This window comes from Balaenoptera acutorostrata, chromosome 13, assembly GCF_949987535.1.
Source record: "Balaenoptera acutorostrata chromosome 13, mBalAcu1.1, whole genome shotgun sequence".
Taxonomy (NCBI): Eukaryota; Metazoa; Chordata; class Mammalia; order Artiodactyla; family Balaenopteridae; genus Balaenoptera; species Balaenoptera acutorostrata.
In genome coordinates, this window is record NC_080076.1 from 93,337,587 (window position 1) to 93,365,310 (window position 27,724).

Below are 27,724 nucleotides of genomic sequence, written 5' to 3' on the forward strand. Positions count from 1 at the left end.
GCTCAGAATGATTACCAGGTGGTTTTAAAAATAATTTATTTCATTAAGTAGTTTTAAAAAGATAAAATCACCACAGGACACATGACAATGCATTCAGTGGAACCGGGGCCAACTTATACAAACAAATGGAGAAACAGTCAAAGAAGGCCTAAACGTCAGAAAACAGGAATAGCGGTCTGCAAAATAAGGGCAAATCACCACTTTAACTAACTTCCATCTGAATATTTACAAAAATATATAGGACGGCATGGTCAGATTTTAGAGAAAACAGATCATCGCTATGACTACATCTGTGTTCTGATTTCTTTGAGAATAGAGATGTCTTTTTAAAATGCCATTTGGTTTTTAGAACAATTATTTTTCTGTCTTATACTTAAGTCGTCTGCTACACAAGTGAAAACACCCTGTGTAACAACCTTTTGAATTTTAAAATCCAAATCTTGGTTCCAATATTCCTGACCTGTCTCTCGTTATCGTGTGAAAGAAATGTTTTGTTTTGTTTTACGTAAATTTAAATTCAGAATATTTACAAATAAAAAAATCTCACGTCTACTTCCTATCACTGTATATTCTCAAAAAGTAAGTAAGTTCGGGAGAACCAAAAGTGATTTACAAAAGGCACTGAGCTCAGCAGAAGCGTTGGAAGTTCTCACTTTGGATCACACACTGGCAGTGTCCCCAGAACACCGCTGTGAGCAGTCGTTGGTGACACCCAGAGAAACAGCCCTCAGCTCGGCTGCAGCGTCCTGGCACAGAAAGCTGTGTGCGCACAGACCCTCCAGCAGGTACAGCCAAGGGGGAGGGAAGACAAACTGCACTAAAGGAACGGGGCTGGGATCAGATACGTCCTCCAAAGTAAACCTTTCTTTTCTGTACCAAAACGCAACGCTCTTTCATAAAGCAAATCCAACTGAAATGCGTTCTAAAGTATGGGGTACATTTCAAAACTAGGAAACGACTTTCAGGTTATTCTATTACCACTGCACTGACAGCTAAATAAGGTGCACTGTGAAAGGTCAAGTGCTGGTGAAAAAGAAAATACCTTCCAGTGACCGCTGGTTCGGGAGCTGTGTGTGACTCTGCATGACTCCCAACGGCTAGGTTTTTTCCAAGAGAAAAGCTAGTTTCATCCTCTGGTCACTCATTCAAATGACTCAACTTGTAAGTGTCGCTGCAAGTCTCTGACACGTTGAAGGCTCGTTCACTCCTGGACGCCCACCTCGCCAGTGTCAAACCAGCGGGGCTGACCAGCAAAGCAGAGAGGCTTTTCTGTCACGAACCAGGAAGTCAAAGACCTTCCCCAGCAAAGGAAGAGTCACAAAATTCACCTGTGTTTTAGGAACAGAGCTGAAGTGAGCGCAGCTGCTGTGGGGGGATGGGGGCCCGCGGGGCACCCCGGCCTCTCTGGCGCCCTCCTGTGCACCTGGGGCAGCTAACGAGCCTGTCGCCACCACATGGACGGTTTCCAGAAAATCTGCCTCTGAGTTTGCTTTCACCCACTTCTCTCCAAATACCAGAAAGCTACATTTTATACAGGACATCTGCATTTTCTAAAATTCTTTTACCCTCTAAATGAGGATTGATAAATTAATCGGAATATATTCTTTTTTTGGGTGAAACTTTAGCAATAAACACATTACCTGTCTTCTCCCTTTTTTTCTTTTTTTTTTAAAAAAACCCGAAGAACAAGCTGACAGCCCCAGCAGCGCGCACGGGCCCTACAAGGCGGCGAGCTGGGCCAGGAGTGCCGTCCGGTGGAGGTGGCCCCTGCGAGCGGGGCTGTAGCGCCCGGGGCTGCCGCCGCTAGGAGGGCCACCGATGTCCAGCAGCTGAGACTTCACCTTCCCTTTCAGCGAGGGGCTGGGCCAGCTGAGGAAACCGAGAACGGGCGGTCAGCAGGGACGGCGGGACGGGGTGGGGAGAGCAGAGGCCACGGGCCGGAGCTGGGCCCCTGCCCCGGGGACCGCTGGGGCTCCGGGAAGAGGTGCCTCCCACGTGACCGCAAGCTCACACTACTGCGTCCCGCACGAGGGCCGTGGGACCGGAGCAGAGCCCCGGCTGCCCCGCCCCGCCCCCCTCCGCTCTCAGCAGCACCCCTTCTGCTCTGCCACCCCCGGCCACAGGGCGGGGAGCTCCCCATGAACCCGGCGACACCGTCCGCCGGGCCGCGGTACCTCTGTCTGTCCGCGGGCGAGTAGCGCAGCACGGCACTCCGCCACCTGTGCAGGGCCGGGTACTGGTGAGGGTCCACGTCCGCACACTCCAGGGCCGCCAGGACATCGCGATCCAGTTTTGACGGCTCTTCTCTAGAAGGCGCGAGAAAGAAGCAGAACAGCCGTGACCACACACGCATCCGGCACCACCGCCCCCTTCAGAACCAGCAGAGCGACAGAGGCGTGTGTGAGGGCCCAGCACCGCCACCGCAGGCTCCGGCGGTCGGGCCGAGATCCAGGCAGCGGCGGGACGCCCTGCCCGCGGGGAGGAGACCCCGGCCCCGCTGGGAAGGTGCGCTCTGTGTGCCCCCCTCCAGGATGACGGAGCAGAAGGTGGGACGGGCCATCCGCTGGGCGACTGAGACCTACCCCAAGACGACCTTTCTTCCTAAAACAAACTAAACCCACAGGACAGCTCAGTGATTGTGGGAAGCACAGCGGCTGCAAGGACGAGTGAGCACGGAGGCCGCCGTCTCCCACCGGCCTGGAGGACACCCGAGGAGCCAGAGACTCACGAGGGAGACGGAACCACAAGCGCCCATCAGGCAGGCCAGGGTGGAGGGAACTGTCTGGGAATCACACAGTGGCGCCCGTGCCCACCGCCCCTCGACATGTGTGTGCTTCCCGACTCGTACCCAAAAAGGAAGAGGCTCTGGACGGGCTCCTTGGAGGCAGGGACCCCCGAGGGCTCAGAACCGCCACCGTGACAGGCCTCTTGCGTGGGACTGTCGGGGTCCAGGCACATGTCAGCCATTCCAGCTGACATTCCGTGCTCTGTCCTTCCTTGGTCATTGCCGAGTTTGTCAGCAGCAAGAGGTCCTAACGTGTCACTTTCTGCTATGTTCACTCTTGATGTCAGGATCTTCTTATCTCTAGTTTTCACAGTTGGACTGGGTGTCTTAGAAAAGCTACTTTCTAGATTCTGCAAATTCTGTTTATCAAACTCCACAGTCAAGCCGGAGACAGGCGACAGGAAGGCCTCCTCCCTACTTGGGGCCTTTGGCCTCTTCCCACCCAGGGCCTTGCTGTCACTCGGGGGGCTGCAAAACCCATTTCTGCTGCTACGGGGACTGCGCGGGGCTGAGGCTTCTATGAGGTCCGTCTGCTGCTCCAAGGGGAGGATGTCACACCCCGAGTCTCCAAAAGCAGCCGCCGTGGGCTGGGTGGTGTTCCGAGCCGTGTTTTGCCGGTTTTTGATCTCTTCCAAGCTCATGTCATCATCTTCATCTAGAAACGCCCTCACGGAGATGGAATTGCTGCACTTCCTGTGACGGCCTGTGAGGGAGAGACGGTATGGATGGGGGCTGTGGGGTGTCAGCCCGCACAGCGCAAACCCTGTGACGAGTCACTCCCACATTCCAAGCCTCCTCCTCAGATTCCACGACAGAAAACCACTTGCAACACGCCTTGGGAAAGGCAAGCAGGAGCCCGCAGACAGAATGCCAGGCTCCAGGCCCAGCTGTTCCCCCTCACAGGCAGGAAAATGAGAAGGACGCTGGCTGGTTGCCACGGATGTGACCACAGGACGGGCTGCCAGCGCCGCCAGCCGCGGACGCACTGCATGTTCTTACCGAGGGCTGAGGCGTCCTCCTGCAGACAGGCTGCATTTTCTCCCGTGTCTTGTTGGGGCTTTTTGCCCACTTCCTGCTGAGTGAGATATTCTTCTAGTTTTTGCAGGCCCGCCTGGGAAGACAGATCAACAAAACAGCCCAGAAAGTCCCAGTATTCGACCCAGGGATACCCCAGCTCATGAGCCAGCTCCCTGTAAGAATAAAGCAAATTAACCAGTTGTGAGACCAAAAGAAAAACTCACAGAACTGACTAAATAGAAAAGGGCCATTTGACACTGGAAGTGCCAAAACGGCACCTGCAACCTTGGCTACAATTCCATTTTATCCTAAATTGGGGGCTGAAGTACTATACACTCCACTTCCTGAAGCAGCGCTCCCTCACGGGGTAAGACCATGTTACAGGGCAAGCCAAGGTCACAGGGAGAAAGGAGACCCCAACAAAGTGTACCACTCACACCAACACTCACGAGAGATCAGAAAAAGGGCAAACTGTAAAACTCCACTAACAGAGGACATTTCGGTTCTCATAAAACTGTACAAAGTCGGAGATGATTCTGGTTTGGGCCAGACGTGAACATTTAGAGGTCCTTTTCACTTTTAAGTTGTAAAGCTAAAGCTGGGCACATATTTTGAGAAAAAGTTCTAAAATGATTCAATTAAGCTTTATTTGCTTACACTGTAAATTAGCTTCTTAACTGTGGAAAAAACACTTTCCAGGGACTTCTTTCACTAGTGGTTTCTGGCCACGCCCCCTCTTGTGTTTGATTTTCTCCTTCGTCCTGTGGCACCTCCTCCCACGCGCTGTCATGCCCCTCGGCCACCGCACCCCCGGGACGGACTGTTTTAACAGAGACTTTTGCTGCACAAGCTGCAGTGGGCCCGTTTGCAAGGAATTAGAAAAAGGCCTTAAAAATCTCCAGTCAATGCTTTCTGGGAACTACTGTTTTGAAAGCCCCAGTCAGCACACGAGGTGACACCAGCACTCAGCCCTCTGTCACTTCGTGCCCTTTAAGTACCTTCCCACTCTCTCGACGCCTCTTTCCGGATCAGACTTCCTGACGCTGTGGAAGAAGCCCGCTTTCTCTCGAGGCGGGGTTTTCCAGAGTCGGCGAAAATCTTGCGCCTAGAACGGAAGTGTGTTGGGCTGCGCAAGGCACCCACGTCACCAGGCAGCCCTCCCCCAGCAACCCAGCGCGGGCAACGTGCCCACCTGCCCTGGAGCTAAGGGGCCGTGGCTGCGTCCCGGCGAGGCCAGGAGGGACCCTGGCAAGGCCTGGGCTGGGCTGAGGGTCAGAGCTGCCCCAGGAGGCCCCGAGGGAGACACTGCAGAGCTGCCACCCCGAGGGCCTTGCGTCACCTTCCCATCACACGACAGGAAAATAAGTATTTGTGCTTTCGGTATTTCATGCAGCTGAATCTAATGCTAACATTTTTACAGTTTCAGGGAACTAACTATTGATAGTTACAACTTTATTTTAAGAGGAAAGATTATATACAGGTCAGCGTATGAAGTACCTGACTTCTGGAAGTGAATACCGGAGTTGGCAAATGGAAGTTTCCTAGTGACAGTACAAATCCAAGGACCCTGGAATGGACAGCCTAGCCACCTGGGCAATATGGTGTGCAAAGGGCCACGGGCACTTGGGGGAGGGGAGTCAGGTGACGCTGGTGTGAGGAGCGTTAGCCCAGGTAAACCTCGCTTCTCAGAAGCACGGCTCAGCACACACCCGCCCTGGCTAATAAGAGCAGGGTCAGGCTTCCCTGGTGGCGCAGTGGTTAGGAATCCGCCTGCCAATGCAGGGGACACGGGTTCAGGCCCTGGTGCGGGAAGACCCCACGTGCTGTGGAGCAACTAAGCCCGTGCACCACAACTACTGAGCCTGCGCTCTAGAGCCCACGAGACACAGCTGCTGAGCCTGCGTGCCGCAACTACTGAAGCCTGAGCGCCTAGAGCCCATGCTCCGCAGCAAGAGAAGCCACCGCTACCCGCAACTAGAGAAAGCCCACGTGCAGCAACAAAGACCCAACGCAGCCAAAAGTAAAATAAAAATAATAAATTAAAAAGTAAGTAAATAGACATTAAAAAAAAAAAAAAAAAAAAAGAACAGGGTCAAGACACTCGTTTCTCCAGGGAAGTTCTGAAGCCTCACTGACAACTCCCTGGGGTCCTGGTCTCAGGGACCAAGCACAAAGCAAAAGGCTGGAACAACCCAGCATTCTGGTGGGATGGCCAGGAGCTATTCCAGAAGCTTCCACAGACGCTCACCTTGGACGGACTCAGGGGCCCTGCAAAGGCTCGCAGGGTCAGAACAGGGTCTCTGGGGCCACCTCCACTGTGGCCGATGTGAGAGACCTCGCCCGTGTGGTCTGAAGACCACAGCTCCCCGATCACGGGAGAAGACGTGTCCTCTGCCCTTAGGAGGGGCACGTAGTAGTGACCTGGGAGGGGAAACACACCGGGGCTGGACCATTTGAGTGGACAGCCCCGCACCCAGTGGACGTCAGGCACCTGGGAACCAGCCTGAGAAACAGCGCAGTTGCTGCCCCACGGGCTCTGCACGCGAGTCAGCGATGCTAACAGTAAATAAAAAGGCCGCCACAGCTCCGGAGCCAAAGGACCCGGGCAAGAGGCCAGTCCACACCGGACTCCTGCACGTAACGAGCCCCGCGTTCTTCCTCTGCGGGGAAGTAAAAAGAAGGAGAAGAGAAGAGGAGGGGGGGCGGCAAACACCTGCTCACCCCCAGGTTCTTACGAGGCAGGACCTGTGAACCAGAGCAGCAGAAGCCGAGCTGGAGAAACATTACAAAGAAGGCACGTTTTACCCCCACCTCCCTCCCCAGCTCCCTCTTCTGTTTCGTATGTTACAGTTTTGTATCACTGAACGCCCATCTCCAAACAGACCTAGAATCACAACCTGGAAAGAAGAAAGGCAGGGAGGCCACAGGGACGGAGGGGGGTGGGCAGGAAAGGCCCAGAGACACCGGGTGAGCGACAGTGGTGGCCGCCGGGCGCCACCGCAGGCCTGGCCGACCCGTGCACTAAACGGAGACCAAGGGGGGAGTCGGGTAGGAATGGCAGCCGAGAGAGAAGTAAGGACGGGCAAACGGGAGGGCAAAGACCGTCAAGCATCCGTGGCAAGGCCATCCAGCGAGCGGGACCAACTCCTCAAACTGCCCGGAAACAAGGCAGAGGAAGAGCTGGCAAAGGCCTCCCGCCCCTGGCTGCCTTCGCGCCCCTGCGGCCTGCGAGCCGGGAACTTGGGTCCAGAGGCGCGAGGCCCCGAAAGCCGAGTGGGAAGCGCTGCCCCGCAGGCCACGGTCTGAAGGGTCCTCGGCCTGGAGCGCGGCGATCCGGGGCGGCGAGGCCGCAGGGGCGGGGGACCGGCTGGCCGAGGGGCTCCAGGCAGGCCCCTCCCGCCTCCCCGCCGCCCTGCAGGCTGTGCCCGAGGAAGAGGGCCGCGCAGGCTGTGCCCGAGGAAGAGGGCCGCGCAGGCTGTGCCCGAGGAAGAGGGCCGCGGAGGTCGAGGGGCAAGGCCGTGAGCAACAGCCAAATGACAGACAACTCGCTCTCCCAGAAACGGGAGGTGGCACACAGGGTAACTCGGAGGGTCCCAGCGGCCCACGCTTCACTCCTGCACGCGAGGCCCGGCCCAGGCGCCGCCCAGGACTTCCCCCACCGTGGGCCGCACCTCGGGCGCCCACTCCCCACTTACCCTTTAAATAGTCTCTAATCCGCTCCTTCAGTTCCACAGATTTATTTTTGCTTCTTTCACAAATAACCTATTTTAAAAAAAACAGAGTACGTGAATGCTCTAAATCTGATTTATCACATCTTCTTATCATTAAAATGATTTCATAAAGGCAAGTTTTAAAGTCAACGAAACGAGGACAGGATCCTAGTGCTGAGTATTTCATAAAGCCCACAGTAAACAAGGACAGGATCCTAGTGCTGAGTATTTCATAAAGCCCACAGTAAACGAGGACAGGATCCTAGTGCTGAGTATTTCATAAAGCCCACAGTAAACGAGAACAGGATCCTAGTGCTGAGTATTTCATAAAGCCCACAGTAAACGAGGACAGGATCCTAGTGCTGAGTATTTCATAAAGCCCACAGTAAACGAGGACAGGATCCTAGTGCTGAGTATTTCATAAAGCCCACAGTAAACGAGGACAGGATCCTAGTGCTGAGTATTTCATAAAGCCCACAGTAAACGAGGACAGGATCCTAGTGCTGAGTATTTCATAAAGCCCACAGTAAACGAGGACAGGATCCTAGTGCTGAGTATTTCATAAAGCCCACAGTAAACGAGGACAGGATCCTAGTGCTGAGTATTTCATAAAGCCCACAGTAAACGAGGACAGGATCCTAGTGCTGAGTATTTCATAAAGCCCACAGTAAACGAGGACAGGATCCTAGTGCTGAGTATTTCATAAAGCCCACAGTAAACGAGGACAGGATCCTAGTGCTGAGTATTTCATAAAGCCCACAGTAAACGAGGACAGGATCCTAGTGCTGAGTATTTCATAAAGCCCACAGTAAACGAGGACAGGATCCTAGTGCTGAGTATTTCATAAAGCCCACAGTAAACGAGGACAGGATCCTAGTGCTGAGTATTTCATAAAGCCCACAGTAAAAAAATGTGTGTTGAAGAGTGTAATCCTCCTCCTTGTTTTGTAAAGGCTCCGAGGGGCCAGGACAAAGAAGAACAAACTCTGAGATCACAGGTGAATTTTATCTTCTTTTTTCATGCTGCTCTACATTTCCTCATTTTCTGCAAGGAAAGGAAATCTTAAGGTGCACCATCAAGTCAGAGCAGAGGTGCAGACACGCCCGCACCTCTGGTCTGGGCACCTCACTGGCTAGGAGCCCGTCTGCTGTGGTTTGGCTGGGTTGACATACAACTCCCATCTAACACGAACACAAGTTTTATCCTTGCAACTACAGGAATCGATGTTCTCAGCCATTAGAGAACTGTGAACATTTTAGCTACAAAAAATAAAAAAAACCCAAAAAACCAATAACCTTAAAATAAGAAGGAAGGAACCACAAAATTACCACTTCCTGCCAGCCTGTGACAGAAACAAACTACAACCGCACGGTGGACCCTTCAAGTAGTGCAAGTGTTTTCTTTTAAATTCTGTAACTGATTGTGAGAGATGTCCAACGCTTTAAAAACGTGTTACCAAATAGCACTTTATATTGAGAAAATATACATACACACGCACACAGAAAGTTGAGTCAGATTTATGCAAAATAATGGTAATTTCTGAGTTGCGGAATTGTCCAGTAAATTTTATCCTTTTTATGTGTATTCTAAACTCTCTACAGAAGTGGGCACGACTGACATAATCCTAGCAACTACAGAGGAAGTGTCACTGCCAGAATAGGACCTTACAGATTCTACTTCCAAAGGGCTGGCAGGTGCAGGCCAGCTAACGACTCCAAAGCCTGGGACAAATGAACCATCTTCCAGGTCCTTTCAGGCCCACTCTCCCCTCCGCCTCACTGCACAGAGGCCCCTCTGCCCTCTCTACGGCGCACCGTGCTCAACTGCTGACAGAGCATGACAAGGCCTGTTTCCTAAGGCTCGTGGGGGCCAGGTGAGAATGCCGGGGAGGGGCTCAGGACAGCGCCTGGTGCACACTGAGCTCAACACACGTCAGCTACGTTCAGCAGCAGCGTCCTCACCAGCACATCGTCCCACCATCATCACCATCTCCACCATCCAGCAAGCAGTTACCGCCAGCCTCACCATCACCATCTTCACCACCACCACCAGCAGCACGAGTACCACCTCTGTTCTCTCTGACCCTGGTCAGCTGCAGTACTCACAGAGGGAACTTGACAAAAGACAGTGAGCTGCTGAGAACAACGTGACCACCAGCTTCAGGGAAATGAAGTCAGCAGACTGAGGCAGTTCGCCCCCTCCTGGCTTTACAGAGGCGTCTTCGTCGCAGAGCACATCCTGCTCAACAGTTAGGGCTCTAAGACACGCCACAAGGCGGACTCATTCACACAGAGTCACCTGAGTCTCCGCGGTAGCTGTGAGCGCGCACTGTAAGGCTATGTATTTTCGTTTCTAACACTGTGCAGTAATAGCATTTTAATAGGTACTTACATCTTCAGGTGTTTTATCATACTTATTTCTTGGGTTTTTCACAATCAAAGGGTGTGAAGAGAGCACATTGACCACATCTGCGTTTCCAAACTTACAAGCAAAATGCAATGGTGTGTCGTAGCCCTGAGAGAGATGAAAAGGAAGAACACTTACTTCTTATACACCTTTTTGTTTCATAAGGTTGCTTTAAGGTAAAAATAGGTATTTAGTAAAACAAACAATCAAACAAAAACCCTCAGAAACAAAAGACTATATAAAGACAGTTTCTATAAGTGACAAGTAACTGGCACGCGAGCACACACCCACTTTATGCCAGGGCGTGAGCCCAGCACAGCGCCCCAGTTCCTGCGTGTCTAGTGCCTGTGGGGAGCTTACAACAGAGCTAGGGTGTAACACCTGCTCAGCAAACGGCAGCTTTAACGACTCAGGGCCCTGTACAATGTCTTAAAATCAATGTTCAAAAAGCAAAATAAACAGATGAAGACAACACCCAGAATGAAGCAAAGACCACGATCTGGTCTGTACTCGGAACTTCCTCTAGTCGCAAATATTGCAGCAAACGAAACTCTCCCCTCCTGACTTCACGAGGTTTTTCAGTGCTGGCCCGCCCCTGGTGGCGTCCTTCCCCGGGCTCCCCGCAGACCAGCAGGCGCCCCGAGCTGTCGAGCCACCCCCTCCGGCACCTGCACCTGGACAGCCTCAGGCTCAGAGGCAGCACATCCCAAACAGAGCCCGCTCAAGTCCACCTGCGGCCACCGCACGTTCCAGCCCTCAGGTCCCTCCTCCGGATGCCACGCTGCATCCCCAGAGCTTCTCCCCCAGCTCCCTGGAATCCCAAGGGCCCTGCTGCCCGTGCCCACACTCCCAGCTCCAGCACCCCCTCCACTAGGTGACCCCTGGCCGGCCTGCCACAGCTGCAGACGACACAGGAAGAACGAGCAGACCTATGCTCCAGTCAGGCGCTGTCTGGTCCACGGTCCACCTGAGTCGCCTCCAGCCCTGCGGCCCAGGCTCCGGCATCGGCGGAGCTCCCGGCCAGCCCCACGGGGCCGGGGCCGCTGCACATCGGGGCGGCCGTGTCCACTCGGCGTGCAGGGCATCAGACCGCAACATGCCCCCCGCACCCCTCTCCTTCTGGCCACCCCTCTCCCTCACGCACGTAACGTCCTTCTCTAACCTGCTCCGAGCCCCGCCAACGTGACCCCGGCCTCTGCCCCATTCCCGCGTGGCCGGCGGGCTGTGGGCCCTCCCGCCACGCCTGGTGACCCAGCCTTTCCTCCACACCACACCCTCTGGGGAGCCCCTGGGCTTGCTACACAGTCCATGCGCTTGAAGCGATTCCTACTCTTAGCGCCTTACGGTCAGGGGATGTGACCTGTAACATCTAGTTTCAAGAATTTATTCAGTGGTCTTTGTGGACCCACAGATGCGTGTTCTCAACGAGCGCTGCACAGGCATTAAGAGAAGACTGTACTTCCCGCCGGGCACATGCTCCGCATCACGTGGAGGAGCTACGCTTCCCAACTGAACTGTCACATATCCTTATTTTGTTCACACTTAGTCTCATAGACTGATTTTGTTCCTTCTGCCCTATTTCACACTTAATATTGCTTTCATGTAACCACCGTCTCCTCTTTTATGCCCTTCTTTAATTTTGCTAGCACGGCCAAGTTCACCTCCATTCCCCCTTTTCTTTCTTGTTAATTGAAAAGTTATTCTTGCTTGCAATTCTGCGGTTCAATGTATCATATTCAGTATGTTATGAAGTAATCCAATAGGCTTTTTTTATTCCCTCTCCTGCCCACCACGACTTCCCAAACCCTTAGGTTTCTCTCAGAAACAATCCTTGGTTCTCAGCCATCCCTGGGTTTTCCCTCATATAAATATGTAAAAACTCTTCTGTTTCAAGAATCCTTACTTAAGCCTTGTGCACCATCTCCCCACTGGGACTTCCCTGGTTGTCCAGGGGTAAAGAATTCGCCTTCCAATGCAGGGCACGTGGGTTCGATCCCTGGTCGGGGAGCTAAGATCCCACGTGCCGCGGGGCAACTAATCCCGCGTGCCGCAGCTACTGAGCCCACGTGTCTTAACTAGAGAGAGAAAAACCCAATGCCACAAATAGAGAGAAGCTCGGGTGCCGCAACGAAAGATCCCGCATGCCGCAACTAAGACCTGATGCGGCCAAAATAAATAAAGAAAATAAATGAAATAAAAATTTAAAGAAAGACATATCTAGGACACTAGACTACAAGGCACCAAAACCTTTCTACATCCTTCTCCTTTTAGCTTTGTGGCACTCGCCCACCCTCCTATCAGCTCGGGACTCTCTGAACAAAGGCCAGGAGGGACGTGTCCTGCGGGCGGCTCCACCCCAGCTGGGACCCAGGCGCGCCGGCCAGCGGGGCGCACTTCTCACGTGTGAGCGGGTCTGGGTCCAACCGTATCTTTTTAAGCTCTCTGACCTCAACGAACGCGCATCTCCTCTGCGCTGACGCAGTGCAGGGACGCGGTAAATAAACACGCAAACACCGTTTCCGCCCTGAGCCCGGCTGCGAGACGCACCACTCTGTCAGGCGTGTTGAGGTACAGGTCCACCACGTAGCAGATGCGCTTCTCCAGCATGTGCGGCTCGTCGTCCGGGTACATGAGCCGCATAAACTCGGCGTTCTCCAGCGTCGCCAGGGTCAGCTGGCACAGGGCAGCCTGGTTCTCTTTGGCAGCAACATGCATGACGTTGTACCGACATCCTTCCTGGAACAAAACCACAGACTTTGGGCTTCACTTTCGTCACCGCAGTCTTGACGCTAAGGATGCTGGAAGCAGGCTTACCTGTACGATGGTCGGGTTGTCCCCCGAACCAATAAGATACCGGGGATTACTCCAGATAAGGTCGGAAAAGGTGTCTTCCTCTCCCTTCTCCACAGCTTTCCGAAGCTTGGCAGTGAGATCTTGCGTACGGGGACTTTTATAACTGTTCGCTCGCTCTTTGCTTGCTGTTTCTGAATCAGATAAGTACAGCCCGTCTGTTAAGAGACAGAATTTAAGAACATTTAAGTTCACATTTTCTCATCATCCACTATGCGCTTCACTGAGGGCAAGAAAAATCTTTCCCACAGAGGCTGACGATCTCCTTGTAGCGAAAAGTAAGAAACAAGATGATCCACAGCAGACGGACGTGTGTCCCAGCCCACGGCAGGGAGGGGAAGGCTCTGTGGAGAACGCGGGGGAGGAGCGGGAGGGCACGTGGTCAAGACGCCACCCACACTCGCCAGGGGCCTTCCAAGAGCCAGGAGCACCCCAGAAAGGCAGGGAGCCCAGAGGGACTTTTGCTGGCTGAACCACGACACCTGCGGAGGTAGGAAGGCTAGCTTGAGGAAGCTTCACCAAGTGTGGGGGCCTCTAAGCGCCCCAAATCACTCTGGCCTCCGTGAGGTGGCACACGGACTCTCAATCCAAGGCCAACTGTCTGCAAGGAGAGGCGCGTCCTCGGGAACCCCAGCCAGCCTGGGGAGCAGAGCAGCCGTGAGCCCACGGAGGGGAGGGGACCAGACGAGGCTGGGACGCCGGGGTTTTGTACGATGCTGACCACAAAGGCCCCTCACAAGAGCCCGGTCCTGAGCTGGGAGTGGCGCTGGCCAGCTCTCTGGCTGGACGGTTCAGCTACCGCAGAATCGTCGGCAGCCAAGCAGTGCCACAGCCCTACCTAGAAGGAGGTGTAGCTTCAGTGGGGGAAGTAGAAAGGTCTCAGCACCTAAAAAGGCCCTGAACCCAACAGGCCGCAGGGGGCAAGAGTGTGACAAAGGGGACAGAACAGAAGGCAACGGAGGCCCTTTCGCGGCTTCTCCCACGGTCCCCTCAGCAGCTGCCTGACCCACTTGGCCCCTGTCACCTCCACCCAGACCAGCCCACTGACCCACCCTCCTCCAGCTGCTCCATGGCCTGGGCCTCAGCTCTCTGTTCCCAGCAAACCGGGCTGCTCTCAAAGGTGGAGAGAACTAGTTACCAGGAAAGAGGGAACAAAATACCCAGGAGTAAATCTGACAGTAATGCCAGATGCGAACTGCTAGATAATTTACCTTTTAACCCACCACTGCTAAAGAGCGGCACTGTTTTCACAGGAGAAAGTGGTGAAGAGGTTTTGCTCGGAGAAGGGAAATAATCACAAGTTCCTCTAGCAAATTTCTCTGCATCCTCTCTGCTTGTAAAAGCCTTAAATCGGGATCCTTTGATCATTTTGACAGCTTGCAAGGCTTCCTTCTTGTCTTCATAAACGTGAATCCTTTCTGTGCGGGAAAAGCAGAGATGAGTAACTGCAGCCACCGTCACTTAATTCACACTTGAAGCCCTGGGTTTGGTAACTAACGACTGTTAGCCAGTGGTCTGGTTTTTCTCTTATTAATATTTCAGATTTTTAATCTTCAAGAAAAAAGGCTTTAGTTAGTGAAAAGAACACAATAAGTTTGATCATATGTATGTACATGGATATAAATGATACATATTTTGTACCTATATATTTAGTTTTTATATCCAAGGATAGTATTCCATACTAAAAAATAAAATTTATGGACCAACGATCTAAATAAAAATAATTTTAAAAAGTAAGTAAAAAACTATGACTAGGGACTTCCCTGGTGGTCCAGTGGTTAAGAATCTGCCTTCCAATGCAGGGGATGTGGGTTTGATCCCTGGTCGGGGAACTAAGATCCCACAGGCCGTGGGGCAACTAAGCCCGTGAGCCACAACTACTGTGCCCGCGAGCCACAACTACTGAGCCCGCGAGCCACAACTACTGAGCCCGCGAGCCACAACTACTGAGCCCACGTGCCTAGAGCCCGTGCTCCGCAACAAGAGAAGCCACCACAATGAGAAGCCCGTGCACCGCAACAAAGAGTAGCCCCCGCTCGCCGCAACTAGAGAAAGTCCGCACGCAGCAACGAAGACCCAATGCAGCCAAAACTAAATAAATAAATAAATTTATGTATTTATTTTTAAAAAAAGGTCAATAGGGCTTCCCTGGTGGTGCAGTGGTTGAGAATCCTCCTGCCAATGCAGGGGACACGGGTTCGAGCCCTGGTCTGGGAGGATCCCACATGCCACGGAGCAACTAGGCCCGTGAGCCACAATTACTGAGCCTGCGCATCTGGAGCCTGTGCTCCGCAACAAGAGAGGCCACGATAGTGAGAGGCCCGCGCACCGCAATGAAGAGTGGCCCCCGCTTGCCACAACTAGAGAAAGCCCTCGCACAGAAACGAAGACCCAACACAGCCATAAATAAATAAATAAATAAATAAATAAATATTAAAAAAAAAAAAAAAGGTCAATAGACATGACCAAGCAAATCATCAAATAAATACAAATAGACTACACCCGTATAAATAAGGTAACTGACGACAAATAGCAAGTGTTGATGAGGGTGTGGAGAAAAGTGAACCCTCCTGCACTGCTGGTGGGAATGTAAACTGGTGCAGCCGCTGTGGAGAACACTACGGAGGGTCCTCAAAAAGTTAAAAATAGAACCACCATGTAATCCAGCAATTGCGCTTCTGGGTATTTATCTGAAGAAAACAAAAATGCTAATTCAAAAAGATACATGCACCCCAATGTTCACAGCAGCATTATCTACAACACAATAGCCAAGATTTGGAAGCAACCTAAGTGTCCATCGATGGATGAATGGATAAAGAAAATGTGGTATGTATATATATACACAGACGCAGACACACAGACACACACACACACAAGAATACTACTCAGCCTTAAAAAAGAATGAAATCTTGCCATTTGCGGCAATATGGATGGACAAGGAGGGTATTATGCTAAGTGAAATAAGTTAGACAGGGAAAGATAAATACCATATGATTTCACTTATGTGGAATCTAAAAAACAAAACAAAGGAACAAACAAAACAGAAACTGAGTAACATACAGAAAACAAACAAGTGGTTGCCAGAGGTGGGTGGGTGGATTAACGGAAAAGGTGAGGGAAATTAAGAGGCACAAACTTCCAGTTACAAAATAAATGAGTCACAGGAATGAAATACACAAGGGGAAAAAGAAAAAAAAAAAAAAGGTAATAGACCTAAAACTAGATAGAGGTTTCCCTTATTTGAAAGACAAAAAGGGAAGTTTAATAACATGTAGTATGGTTGATGGAACAGAAACAAGACACCCGTTTTCTGTTTTTAGATAGATAAAAATGTACATTCCATATTGTACAGTAGAGAGACTGGAAAAGTTACTCTCTCATCCACAGCGAATGATAACACCTTTTGGAGGGCAGTAGCCCTCAAAGTTTTAAAAATGCATACCTTTTGACTGGACACTTATACTTACCAATTTTATAAAAATAAAAACAATGTACATACATACAGATTTTTTTTCTTAAATTTAAATTAAAATATATTAAAAATAAAAATAAGGTAAATTTATATATACGAATAAAACATAGTAAGTAGGGTCAGGAATGATACACAAAAGTACTTACTAAGTGGTTACTTCTACAGAGTAAGATTCCGGTGGGGAGGAAGAAATTTCACTTTTACTTTATAGACTATATATAAAATGTTAACATTATATATACTTTGTTTTACAAAAAGCAACTTCATTCTGATCAACATCAAGCTTTCATTACTTCTTTCCAATTCTATCTATTTTAGTCTTGTTTAAAATTACAATTCTTTAATGTTGAAAATTATTTATACCTTCATTGGCCATTTGCATTCATTAATATAAGAGGTGGTCAGGTTACAGTGAATTTAAAAAAAAAAAAAAAAAAGGAAAAAGGAGAAAGGAGGAGAGGGACTTCCCTGCTGGCGCAGTGGTTAAGAATCCACCTGCCAATGCAGGGGATGTGGGTTTGAGCTCTGGTTCGGGAAGATCCCACATGCCACGGAGCAACTAAGCCTGCGTGCCACAACTACTGAGCCCACGTGCCACAACTACTGAAGCCCGTGCACCTAGAGCCCGTGCTCCACAACAAGAGAAGCCACCACAGTGAGAAGCCCGCGCACTGCAATGAAGAGTAGCCCCCGCTCGCCGCAACTAGAGAAAGCCCGCGTGCAGCAACGAAGACCCAATGCGGCCAAAAATAAATAAATGAATGAATAAATAATTTATTAAAAAAAAAGGGAGGGAGATGGTTAATCAAAAAATGGAGCCAGCCCATAAATATTTGTACGTGAAGTATAGCTCCACAGAATCCAATTTTCTTAATTTCTAAAAATTTCTGTATAGATTTACAAAAAATTCAGGAGCATTCTATATAAAAATGCTAACAATGGTTAATTTGGAGTGATCAGATTATGGTGATTAAAGTCTTTCTTCTCCCCTGTAGTCTGTGATTTTCAAAACCCCTCTCCCCCTGCTGTCCACGCACCACCTGTGTAAGAACCACGGCGCTGGTCACGTTACCATTTTTCGCCGGGGCGTCCTCGTACGCTGGGCACACCCCGTAGTACAGAGGCGGCTCTGCAGAGGCCCGCAGCATGGCTCTGTGGCTGCCGACCCTGGCCGAGGCACTGAAAGGCACCGAGCGGGTCGCAGACGTCACGGCATCTTCCTCCGGAGGGTTCAAGCCCACACCATAACCAAAATCTCTGTCTTCAGAAAAGCTGACCCGCTCAGCCGGGCTCCCTACCGCCGACTTCACAACCCTTTGTGTGTCCTGGCCCAGGGCTGGGGCACCTGCAGCGGCGTGGTCGGGAGGGTGGGAAGGCAGTGTACCGTGCTCTAATAAAGACTGAGCCAATTTTTTCTCAAAAATAAACCTTGTGGTTGATGTAATGGGTCCACATTTCAATCCAGCTTTGATAATTTCTTCTCTAAGGTCATCTGGATTCAGGAGTTTCAATCGAGCCAAGATGGTATCCATTGTCATTTCACCTAGGCCCAAGACAACAAAAATCAATCTGATGGCTGTAAAGTACATCTTCTCTTAAACAAATTCAGCAAAGTTGCAGGATGCAAGATTAATGCACAGAAATCTGTTACTTTTTTATACACTAATAATGAACTACCAGAAAGAGAAAGTAAAAAATAAATCCCATTTAAAATCACATCAAAAAGAATAAAATGCCTAGGAATAAACTTAACCAAGGAGGTGAAGACCTGAACAGACATGTCTCCAAAGGAGACATACAGATGGCCAACAGGCACATGCAAAGGTGCTCAACATCACTAATTATTAGAGAAATTCAAGTCAAAACCACAATGAGATATCACCTCACACTGGTCAGAATGGCCATCATCAAAAAGCCTACAAATAATAAATGCTGGAGAGGGTTTGGAGAAAAGGGAACCCTCTTGCACTGTTGGTGGGAATGTAAATTGGTGCAGCCACTATGGAGGACACTATGGAGGTTCCTCAAAAAACTGAAAATAGGGACTTCCCTGGTGGTCCAGTGGCTAAGAAGCCACCTTCCAATGCAGGGGATGTGGGTTCAATCCCTGGTCAGGGAACTAAGATCCCACATGCCGCCAGGCAACTAAGACCATGCACTCTAGAGCCCTCGCGCCACAACTAGAGAGAAGCCTATGCACCGCAACGAAAGATCCCACATGCTGCAACAAAGATCCTAAGTGCTGCAATTAAGACCGACGCAGCCAAATTAAATATATAAATAGATAGATAGATACAACTACCATATGATCCAGCAATTCCACTCTTGGAAAGAAAACAAAAACATTAATTTGAAAAAATATGTGCACCCCAATGTTCATAGCAGCATTATTTACAATAGCCAAGACATGGAAGCAACCTAAGTGTCCATCAACAGATCAGTGGATAAAGATGTGGTATGTATACACAATGGACTACTACTAAGCTATAAAAAAGAATGAAATCTTGCCATCTGTGGCAATATGGATGGACAAGTAGAGTATTATGCTAAGTGAAATAAGTCAGAGAAGACAAATACTGTGTGTAATCACGTATGTGTGGAATCTAAAAAATAAAACTAGTGAATACAACAAAAAAGAAACAGACTCACAGATTTAGGGACCTAGTGGTTACCAGTGGGGAGAGAAGAGAGGGGAGGGGCAAGATCGGGGTATGGGATTAAGAGATGTCTATGTATAAACTAGACAAAGAACAAGGATAGATTGTACAGCACAGGATATTATAGCCATTATCTTGTAATAACTTTAACTTTTAATGGAGTACAATCTAAAAATACTGAATCACTATGCTGTAAACTGAACCTAATATGATATTGTAAATCAACTATACTTCAATTTTTAAAAAGTGGCAAAAACGCTGGCTTCAGGGAATTCCCTGGCGGTACAGTGGTTAGGACTCCATGCTTCCATTGCAGGGGGTTCAATCCCTAGTCGTGGAACTAAGATCCTGCAAGCCTCATGGCACGGCCAAAAAAAAAAAAAGCTGGCTTCAAAGTTTCATTTCAATCCACTATTTCCCCATATTCTTTGGAGTCTACGAACTTTCTATGAGAATTTTCATTAGGTTTTTGTTTCCGAATTTATAACAATCTAAACAAGATTAAGATAGGCAGTGTCTGGTTCATTTGGATAAGAATCTTACAGCCCAGTGCTGTGACACGATCTGATCACACCAACATTCTAGGGAGGTCAGCATGCTGGGGAAACAGGCACACCCATTAGTTGTCACTTGCAGTGTGATTAGGAACAAATCCCCAGGAAAGCAACTGGATAATATGCATCAAAACTCCAACTGCAGAAAGTTATCCTACAGATACATTTGCACTTTATTTCATAAGTGATGAGAAATTATGCAAAGACTTAAACAGAAGAGCATACAGATAGCTCCACAGTCATTTTGCTAATACTGAAAACAAACAGCTAATGTTTAACGTTTGGGGGGTTTCCCACATGCCTGGTTCTGTCCTAAGCACCCTGCCTGCACTAAATTATTTAAAATTCACGATAACTCCACATGGAGGTTTTTCACCATTGCTCACTCCTGCTTTACAGATGGAGATCCTAAATCAGAGAAGCTAAGTAACTTGTTCAAGTTATTCAGCCACCAAGCAAGAGCAGTTAAATCTATGGGGTACAGGTTTAAGCATGGTCAGCCAGAACTGGGGAGAAGGTAAGAAATGACGGGGTACAGGCCACTGCTGCAGTTAATGGGGCTGGAGATGAGTGCTCAGACTAGAGAAAAAGGATGTCTTGACCACAGATTAGATGCTGGGGTCGGGGGGGTGTCTGAGGGATTGCAGTCAGCCTACGATAATACCTAGATCTCCAGCCTAGATGCTTAGAAAGAGATTCTACCCAAGGCAGGGAATATGAAAGAACAAATGGGGATTTAGGCGTTGAGCATTAGAAACACCCACTGCATATCAAGTGGGCATTTTGATTTTCAAGTCTGAGATTCAGAAGATAAGAAGCTCAGAGTGAGAAAAACAGCTCTGGGAGTCATGAGCCCATAGGCGGTGGTTATAACCCAGGGATAACAAGGAACACACAAAAGGCCAGTAAGCCGAGAATGGGATCTGAGTAACAACAAAGATTGAAAGACAGGTGAGGGACTTCCCTGGTGGCGCAGTGGCTAAGAATCTGCCTGCCAATGCAGGGCACACAGGTTCAAGCCCTGGTCTGGGAAGATCCCACATGCCGCGGAGCAACTAAGCCTGCGTGCCACAACTACTGAGCCCACGTGCCACAACTACTGAAGACCGCGCGCCTAGAGCCCGTGCTCCGCAACAAGAGAAGCCACTGCAATGAGAAACCTGCCTGCCGCAACGAAGAGTAGCCCCCGTTCACCGCAACTAGAGAAAGCCCGTGAGCAGCAATGAAGACCCAACACAGTCAAAAATAAATAAATAAAATAAATAAATTTATTTAAAAAAAAAAAAAAAGAAAGACAGGTGAGAAAGAAGAGAAACTCGAAGAGGCGATCAAGAAAGAATTGGACATGTTAATACTGTGTATCAGTGAAGCTAGAGTAGTGGGTTTTAGGAGGTGTTTACAGATGAAATGATAGGGTATCCCAGGATTGGCTTTAAATTACTCCAGGAGAGCAAAACAGAAGGGGCAGTGACAGATAAAACAAGACTCACAAAATACTAATACCTAATACTTGCAGCTGGATGATGGAAATGTCTGCATATTTCTTTTTTAGTAACTTTTTATGATACCACCCTCCCCCCACTCCAAGATTTCAAAAATGGCTATTACTTATTTTAAACAGTGAATGTATTGCACAGCCCCCTCTAGAGCTGCCAAAGAACATGAAGGGGGAGGCCAACTGACCACAGGATTCCACTCAGGGAGCACCCCTAAGGGTAGTCTCTGAATATTGGGTATAAGGGCAACAGAAATGATAAGGAACTGATAAGAAAGGTACAGGACAGGCTGAAGCCACACGCAAGGCAAAGTCTGAGGGGTAGGGGCGACTGGGGCAGATGCTAGGAATTAACAGAGAGGAATCCACCCGATCCTGATAATATTCTCTTCTGCATACCGTCTCTGTGTGTTTACTCAAAAGCTACCTTTTTTTCCTATTTATTTATTTACTTATTTTCGGCTGCGCTGGGTCTTCGTTGCTGCGCGCGGGCTTTTTTCTAGTTGAGGCGAGCAGGGGCCACTCTTCGTTGCAGTATGCGGGCTTCTCATTGCAGTGGCTTCTCTTGTTGCGGAGCACGGGCTCTAGGCACGCAGGCTTCAGTAGTTGTGGCATGCGGGCTTAGTTGCTCTGCGGCAACTGGGATCCTCCCAAACCAGGGCTCAAACCCGTGTCCCCTGCATTGGTAGGCGGATTCTTAACCACTGCGCCACCAGGGAAGTCCCGAAAGCTACCTTTTTAAGATAGGCTAGTCTGAGGGGGTTCTGTCCTTGTAACCAAGCAAGCCCTAAATGGAACAATTACATTACATTATATCACTAACTGGGTGAGCTTGGGCAAGTTATGTAACTCTAAGCCACAGTTTCCTCATCTATAAAATGGACATAACAGCTCTGCCTCTTAGCTTGTAATGAGAATTAGATAAAATAATGGATGTGTTTGACACTGACAAATTATCCATTAATGTCAGTTAGGGCTATGAAGTTATCGAGTAATACAGGCTTATCAGCCTTGGAGAATACATAGTATGCTAGAAAGTCAACTTGAATAAAGACAAACATGTACACTCTGTTTCTAATTTTTTTTTTTTTTTTAATTTTTGGCTGCATTGGGTCTTTGTTGCTGTGCGCGGGCTTTCTCTAATTGCGGCGAGCGGGGGCTGCTCTTCCTTGCGGTGCATGGGCTCTCGGCACGCGGACTTCAGTAATTGTGGCACATGGGCTCAGTAGTTGTGGCTCGCGGGCTCTAGAGCGCAGGCTCAGTAGTTGTGGCACACGGGCTTAGTTGCTCCGCGGCATGTGGCATCTTCCCGGACCAGGGCTCGAACCTGCGTCCCCGGCATTGGCAGGCAGATTCTTTTTTTTTTTTTTTTAATTTTATAGCTACTTTTATTTTTATTTATTTATTTATTTTTGGCTGTGTTGGGTCTTCGGTTCGCGCGAGGGCTTTCTCCGGTTACGGCAAGTGGGGGCCACTCTTCATCGCGGTGCAGGGACCGCTCTTCATCGCGGTGCGCGGGCCTTTCACTATCGCGGCCCCTCCCGCTGCGGGGCACAGGCTCCAGACGCGCAGGCTCAGTAGTTGTGGCTCACGGGCCCAGCTGCTCCGTGGCATGTGGGATCTTCCCAGACCAGGGCTCGAACCCGTGTCCCCTGCATTAGCAGGCAGATTCTCAACCACTGCGCCACCAGGGAAGCCCCGGCAGGCAGATTCTTAACCACTGCGCCACCAGGGAAGCCCTGTTACTAATATTCTTAACACAATATACAAGTATCTGCTCATGTGTGGAAAAGAAACAAAGGATAAAGCAGAAAATAATGAGACTGCTTAGCTTCAGGGGAGGGTGTGAACCAGACAGGAAGGACAGAGGGCAGGGGAGAGCAGCACTTCTGAATACGCCTTTACATGTTCTGACTTTTAGAAGCATGTTTGATTCACATACACAAAAAATACGTAGATAAACAAATAGATAGGGGGAGACCCCCAAGTGGAATACAAACCAAAACAAATTCGCTCAAGGGTTTTACAAGTTAGTATCATGAGTGGGGGAGAAGGAATGTACTGACTGAAAGATAACACATGACCACATCCTGTAAGGGTAAAGACAGAGGAAGGACAGACACTATACTCTAGCTGGCAGGTGGGTTTTCACAGTGGTAGAGGCGAGCAATTCTGAAGCTATCTTCTGTGTGCTCTAGGAACCAGCAAATAATTGTATATACTGTGGCTAATGAGAGCCAGGCTCCTCACTGAGAAGGGAGAAGCCCTCAGCAAACTTCTGTAAAGGGCTGGGGAGTAAATTTTGAGTCTTTGTGAGTCAAAGCCCCCCCCAAACACTCAAGAAGAGCCACAGAAGGAAGAATATGGCTGTGTTCCAAAAACAGGTGCGGGCAGGATCTGGCCCGTGGGCGACAGTTTGCTGACCCTGGGCTGGAATTAGAAGTGTCTGCCAGACCTCCATCCATTGACTAATAGACAGACAGAGGTGTAAAGGTACAGGTATAGGAAACTGAGGTAGGTCTGCAGACTGGATAATACTTCCTGGCTTTCCTACTTGTAGTGATTATGTAAGATACAAACGTTGGGGAACCTAAGTGGATGTATACAGGATTTCTTCAACTCTTTATTTTGTAATAATAATAAACACAATAAGTTGAAAAACAGTACAGAGAGGTCCTGTGGACCCATCACGTGGCTCCCCTCAGTAGCACACCGTCAACACTGCAGCGCGTCATCCACACCTGGCAGCTGACCCTGACGCAGCATAGCGAACTACACCGCGGCCTCACCAGGTTCTGCAGTCACTCTCCTCTTGTGGGTCTTTGTATGTAATTCCATGATCGTTTATCACACGTATAGCTTCACATGGACATGATCAGTTCCCGAACTGTTCCATCACCACAAAGATCTCCCCCCTGCTGACCCTTTACTAGCACATCCAACCTCCGCCACGGTCCCCTACCCTCGGCAACCACTCATTTGTCCTCTGTCATTACAATACTTTTGTTTCAAGAATGTTACGTACACTACAGACTTTCTGAGACCGGCTTTTTTCACTCAGCGTAATGCCCTTGAGCTCCACGCAAGTTGCTGATGGATCAATAGTTCTGCCTCACTGCTGAGCGGCATTCCACAGCTCGAAGGTGCCGGTTTTACCATGCACCCCTCGAAACACATCTGGGCTGTTTCCAGTTTCTGGCAATTACAAATAAAGCTATAAACAATCGCATATAGGTTTTTGCGTGAAAATAAGTTTTCGTCCTTCTAGGATAACGCCCAGGAGTGCAGTACAGGTTCAACTATTTGAGAAACCGGCAGTCTGACCTCAGAATGGCTGCACCTTTAAAATTTATACCAGCAGTAAATGAGACCCAGTTTCTCAGCATTTCCACCAGCATTACGAGATGTCGTCGGTATTTTTTATCTTAGCCATTCTCATAGGTGTGTGGTGATACCTCATTATAACTTCGATCTGTATTTCACTACTGGATGGTGATGTCGAACATCTTTTCACATGTGTTTACTTGCTCTGTACTAATGACTTAGAAATGAAAGCTAAAAATTAAAAAAGAATTTAATGAATAAGACACCCCAAACTCTAATCTCTTAGCCCCAGACCCCACTGGCCTCACACGTCCTTTAGCTTTAGGGTCTGCAAGCCTTTCGACTCGGGCGTCCTGCGCTGGGTTCTCTGGCCCAGTGTCGACAGTGTAACTGGACAAATGAGCATGCTGTTTCCTAAAAGTACCACCTGAAACTTTCTTAAGAGGATGAGAGAAGGTAGGACAATCAGCATCTCAACAGGTTGGAAGGCAAGCTGGACCTCGTGTCAACAGGCCTACGTCCCCACCTGGCTTCTGCCTCGGACCTGTGTCATCTCTGCCAAGCGGGACCTTCCCGGAGCCTGTTTCCTCAGCTGTAAAAACTAAGTCACCCATAAGGACGGCTTTCGCCCTGAGAGTTCAAGGTGGGGTCATCAATTATGCTTTCTGCTCATAAAATTTCATCTTCTTATCAGGGTACTTGAGGAGCTCTTGCTTATCCTCCAAAAAGAAACCAGACTTGCGGGTAAGAGGGTGAATGTAAACTGAACGAAGGCGCGTTCCGGATGCGCGCAGGGCGCACACGGTCTTCTCAGTCAAATCAGGGGCTCAAACCAGCAAAACTGCGCACAGACGCGGCACCCGGGCTCCCACGCTCACCGCTCTCCCACCGTCTGTGCGCGGAGGACTCGTGACTTTTACTCCAGGTCTTTTCCCAGAACCCCCGACTCAGGCCGGGGACGGGAGCCCCGGGAGGCGGGAGGGGAAGGGTGCGGAAGCCCGGGGCGCCCGGGCCGGGGAAGAGGGGGCGAAGGATCCAGGCCGGGGAGGGGCGCGGGCCCACCGGCGGACCGGCCTTACCTGGATCAGGGACTGGGCCCGCGGCCGCGCAGGGCGGCGGGTCGGGGGGCCCGCTCCGGCCCAGGCCCCGCGGCCGCCTGTCCAGCCGCCGCACCAGCCACCGCACCGCGATCAGCAGCACCGAGGCGCCCAGCAGCTCCCAGGCCAGCGCCGCCCACTCGGCTGCCGCCAGCCGCGGCCACAGCATCGCCGCCGTTCGCCCTGTCGCCGCCGCCGCCGCTGCCCAGGTCCGCCCGCCCGAGGACCCCGCGTGCCGGGCTGCCCGCGCCACTGCCTGACGGTGCTGCGCCCGGGGGCGGCCGGCGCGGGGCCGGGTCTGCACGCGCGAGACAGGGCGCTCGCCTCCGCGCCCGGTGGCCCGACGGAGGAGCGCGGCCGCAGCCCCTGCAGGCGCGGGGCCGGTGAGGACGCTGTCAGGCAGTGGCGCGGGCAGCCGGCACGCGGGGGTCCTCGGGCGGGCGGACGGCCCCCCGGGGCGGGTCCAGCGGTCCCTGAGGCCCGGGGCGGGGTGCCCGGGGGAGGGATCGTCCTGGGCGGGCCTCGGGGCGCGGCCGTGCGGTCCGCGAGGATGCCGCGCTGGGGCTTCAGCCCGCAGGCTGGCCGGGCCCGGGTTCCGGTCGCGGCGGGACCACAAATGAACCGCTCCGGTTTCCCTGGAAACGACCAGCTTTGTGTTGCGCTGGATGGAAACGCGGCTGCTTCGGCAGGTCAAAGCGACCAAGATCCTACAGGCGAACGTCGGGTATGTTACTCTCACGGACACACTTTCAAACAGCAGAGGTTCTGACAGCTTGGGATTCTAGAGAACGAGTTTCTCCGCCGAAGCAAGCCGACTTTCCAGCCGCAGCGTGACTCCTGTTAACTTTGCAGCAGACTCGTCTCTGCGTCTGGCTTATCGGGCTCGGATTACTCTCTTAGCCGGAGTAGGTTACTTTCTCACCACCCTAGCCCTGGGGGCTTCCCAGAAACGGATGCACAGCTGTACCTAAGGTGTCAGGCTCCACGCTGTGCGACCCCATTCACTGGACGTTCACGCAAAGGGACAGGCAGGGGAGTGGTCGCCGCGGGCGGGGGAGGGGCTGACTATAAAGTGGCTTAGGGAATTTTAAAGACTGCTGGAAGCTTTTGTCTTAATTGTGGTGGTGTCACACAACTACATATGCTTGTCAAAACTCTCAGGCATGTACAATAAAAAGGGTGAATTTTACTGTGTAATTTATACATTAACTTTTTAAATAGAAAAAAACCTAAAGAAATAAAAGTGACATCCTTGGTTAAAAAAAATTGGATGGTACTAACAGTCAATTGAGCACAACAGAAGAATCAGTGAATTTGAGGATGGGTGAGATGCAAATTAAACCCACAACGATACTACTTTACACCCACCAGAATGATTCAAATTAGAAGACTGACAGTTTCTAATTTTGGTGAGAATGTGGGGCAGTTTTATAATTCTCATACACTGCTGGTAGGAGTGTATAATGAGCCAACCACTTTGAAAACTATGAGGCAGTTTCTTGTAAAGTTAAATGTAGGCCTCCCTATGGTTCAGCAGTGCAGCCCTAGGTGTAAAAAAGAAAGTTCACAGAATGTTCATAGCAGCTTTATTCATAATAGCCAAACGAGAAACACCCAGGTGTTTGGATAAGCACCATAAGAATGGATAAACAAATTTGGAATCGTCATATGATAATCCTACGGAGGTTTATTATTAGCAACAAGGTGGCTGAATCTGAAAACCATGCTAAGCAAAAGAACTCCACACAGAAGTGGGAAGGCAAAGCTTATGGTGATAGAAATCAGAACAGGGGTTGCCTCTGAGTGGGGTGGTGAGCTGGGAGGGACATGAGGGGACTTTCACTGTGAAAGAGACGCTCTGCATCTTATTGCGTTGATAGTAATACAGGTACACATTGGTTGACATTTGTCAAAACTCACCAGAATATACACTTAAAATCGGTGCCTATTTTAGTGTAAATTTTGTCTACATTTAAAAAGGAAGAGGGGCTTCCCTGGTCGTCCAGTGGGTGGGACTCTGCGCTCCCAGTGCAGGGGGCCGGGGTTCGATCCCTGGTCAGGGAACTAGATCCCACATGCATGCTGCAACTAAGAGCCCGCATGCGGCAACTAAAAAAAGATCCTGTGTGCCACAAGTAAGATCCAGCGCAACCTAAATAAATAAAGGAAGAGCAAGCACCATGTTAGAATGAAATCTTACCATTTGTTGTTTTTAATTTCTAAGTACCTGAGAACAGACCTCAGTCCCAGCAGCTCCCCCGTCTTGACCTTTCTATGCATCTGTGCCACTGTGAAGTGGTGAGTGCCAGGCCCTGGGCAGACCGCCCCTGCCTGCTGGGTGACTATAGGTGGGTTCT

At 50.2% G+C, this 27,724-nt stretch overlaps 1 protein-coding gene across 3 annotated transcripts; it reads right to left on the bottom strand.

Moving 5' to 3' along the window:
* Positions 1–19: 19 nt before the first annotated feature.
* Positions 20–25,580, bottom strand: ANKLE2 (ankyrin repeat and LEM domain containing 2). 3 transcript variants are annotated; one of them, XM_057526242.1, is made up of 13 exons: positions 25,350–25,580; positions 17,313–17,783; positions 13,980–14,186; positions 12,733–12,926; positions 12,466–12,654; positions 9,904–10,026; positions 7,498–7,564; positions 6,051–6,223; positions 4,801–4,907; positions 3,785–3,975; positions 3,344–3,488; positions 2,175–2,306; positions 20–1,869 (listed from the first exon to the last, which is right to left on the bottom strand). In XM_057526242.1, exons 1-13 carry the CDS (start codon positions 25,534–25,536, stop codon positions 1,719–1,721), a joined length of 2,337 nt encoding a protein of 778 aa, XP_057382225.1. In that variant the 5' UTR covers positions 25,537–25,580; the 3' UTR covers positions 20–1,718. The 3 variants fall into 3 exon arrangements, with proteins under 3 accessions (XP_057382225.1, XP_007181383.2, XP_057382224.1); XM_007181321.2 differs by having other exon boundaries at positions 2,849–3,488; XM_057526241.1 differs by lacking the exon at positions 17,313–17,783 and having other exon boundaries at positions 2,849–3,488.
* Between the last annotated feature and the right edge of the window lie 2,144 nt (positions 25,581–27,724).

Coding starts and splice junctions, on each gene's coding strand:
- ANKLE2 (XM_007181321.2), bottom strand. CDS start 25,536: ATGCTGTGGCCGCGGCTGGCGGCAGCCGAGTGGGCGGCGCTGGCCTGG. Junction 3,976..4,800: donor GGCGTCGAGAGAGTGGGAAG/GTACTTAAAGGG, acceptor TTATTCTTACAG/GGAGCTGGCTCATGAGCTGG. Junction 2,307..2,848: donor CAGAGCCTCTTCCTTTTTGG/GTACGAGTCGGG, acceptor CGCGCCTTCTAG/AGAAGAGCCGTCAAAACTGG.